Source organism: Curcuma longa, unplaced genomic scaffold (assembly GCF_044706935.1).
Source record: "Curcuma longa cultivar G26 ecotype Majalengka, Jawa Barat unplaced genomic scaffold, ITB_CL_G26_1.1 contig_25016, whole genome shotgun sequence".
Classification (NCBI taxonomy): domain Eukaryota; kingdom Viridiplantae; phylum Streptophyta; class Magnoliopsida; order Zingiberales; family Zingiberaceae; genus Curcuma; species Curcuma longa.
Genome location: NW_027432607.1, coordinates 8,956 through 10,472, shown reverse-complemented (window position 1 = coordinate 10,472; position 1,517 = coordinate 8,956). Strand labels below are relative to the sequence as shown.

The following is a 1,517-nucleotide window of genomic DNA, read 5'->3' as shown; positions in this document are numbered from 1 at the left end:
TCTTTAGACTTGCATCAAGATCTTTTAAGATAAGAGTCTCCTTGCATTCCGAACTCATACCAGCATTTGCAAATCATGATTTGATGTGATTGGCAGGTACAACATGGGGGTGCACGAAATTTAGGGATCTTTGATAAATGGGCATACTGCAATATAATGCTACCAGTAGTAAAGATCCAAAAACGTTAATTAATGAGAAAACCAAGAAAAAAAATTAGCCCAAACAAGAACCCGAAATTCCATTTTAACTCGATGCTTTATTGAAAACTCAATAAAATATTATATGTAGTTCATAATTGTGGATTTCTGTTAACAATAGATGCCATAAATTGACAATATTGATAAAAATTAGGATGTAAAATGGCATAATAAAGTATAGAAGGAATTTTGATAGCAGTAATGAAAATAAAAATATTGTAAGCCAAATAACAAGATTGAAGGAGTAGTTAAAAGAACAATAATTTTTTTATTTCTTGTCAATAATTTCTAGTCCAAGAAAATTTTTTCAAAATTATTTGCATAGGTTTGATTTTGTATTGTTATTGTTAACCAGTCTGATCAATCTTGGTCATAATTTATTGAGAAATGATGCTCTTACTATTTTCTATTTCCATGTGTGAAATAACATGCATCTATAAAATTGCAACTCGATATCGAAGTCCAATAACAGAATCTCTGTGAATGATGGGGGAACAACAAAAACCAAAAGGGAAAAAATGCATGTGTGCAAGAGACAAAAGAGAAGAGTGATTGGTATGCAGTTGATTTCAGGTAGGTGGAGGGAGGTTGGAGAAATCCCGCCGCTCGCCGCCGTCGATCACCGCCGCCCAAACAACCAACAAGTTGATCGCGGTTACCAGCAGAATAAGGAAACATATGATGCCTATTCTTACCTTCATGCAAAACACTGAATCCCACCGCGGATCTTCCTCGCACCTCGTGCCTTCTATCGCCTCCAGCAGAGCGCACAGAAGCGTCTCCGATCGGCTGTTGACGCCCGTCGATTCCATCAGCTCGCGCAGAACCTTCCGCAATCGATGCACTAACTCCTCCTCCGGTCGAATCTCCTGCTCCGCCGCAGTCCTCGAGATGATGTTGGAGGATCCGTGAGATCCTTCCTCCTCCGATTCGATCTGCAAGGGATGAGAAATCTGCACACACAAAATAGGGAAATTAGCGAGAAAAGGAAAAGTTCGAACCAGAATTAGGGACTCGAGCTCACCTCCGTCGGATCCTCGACGATGCTGCTCGCCTCAGGAGAAAAATCCAACAGATCGCCGCAGTCGTCGAGGGTTTCCTCCGGGACCGTCGAGATGGGGAAGCTCAAGCGTCTGGAGACGACCTACGGCGAGTAGGCGACCAAAGGCGAGTAAGGGAGAGCGAGGAGAGGAGATGGAAGAGATCAGGGTTCGGGGGAGTACCTTCGGAGGCAGTGGAGGGGTTTCCTTTGGCCGTGCGCCGCCGTGGATTGCCGGCCGAGGAGTTCGCCTCGGGGTCTGGAGGGCGGAAGGCTTCAT

The 1,517-nt window shown here is 43.8% G+C and overlaps 1 protein-coding gene across 1 annotated transcript; it reads right to left on the bottom strand.

The window, feature by feature from the left end:
- Positions 1 to 767: 767 nt before the first annotated feature.
- LOC141818483 (uncharacterized) lies at positions 768 to 1,517 on the bottom strand. Its single transcript, XM_074705968.1, has 3 exons — positions 1,422 to 1,517; positions 1,223 to 1,342; positions 768 to 1,151 (listed from the first exon to the last, which is right to left on the bottom strand). Exons 1-3 carry the CDS (start codon positions 1,515 to 1,517, stop codon positions 768 to 770), a joined length of 600 nt encoding a protein of 199 aa, XP_074562069.1.

What these genes read in the sequence shown, in the direction of transcription:
- LOC141818483 (XM_074705968.1), bottom strand. Translation starts at nt 1,517, where the DNA reads ATGAAGCCTTCCGCCCTCCAGACCCCGAGGCGAACTCCTCGGCCGGCA. An exon ending in CCCCTCCACTGCCTCCGAAG is followed by an intron (nt 1,343 to 1,421) that starts GTACTCCCCCGA and finishes TACTCGCCGTAG; the next exon opens with GTCGTCTCCAGACGCTTGAG. An exon ending in TCGTCGAGGATCCGACGGAG is followed by an intron (nt 1,152 to 1,222) that starts GTGAGCTCGAGT and finishes TTGTGTGTGCAG; the next exon opens with ATTTCTCATCCCTTGCAGAT.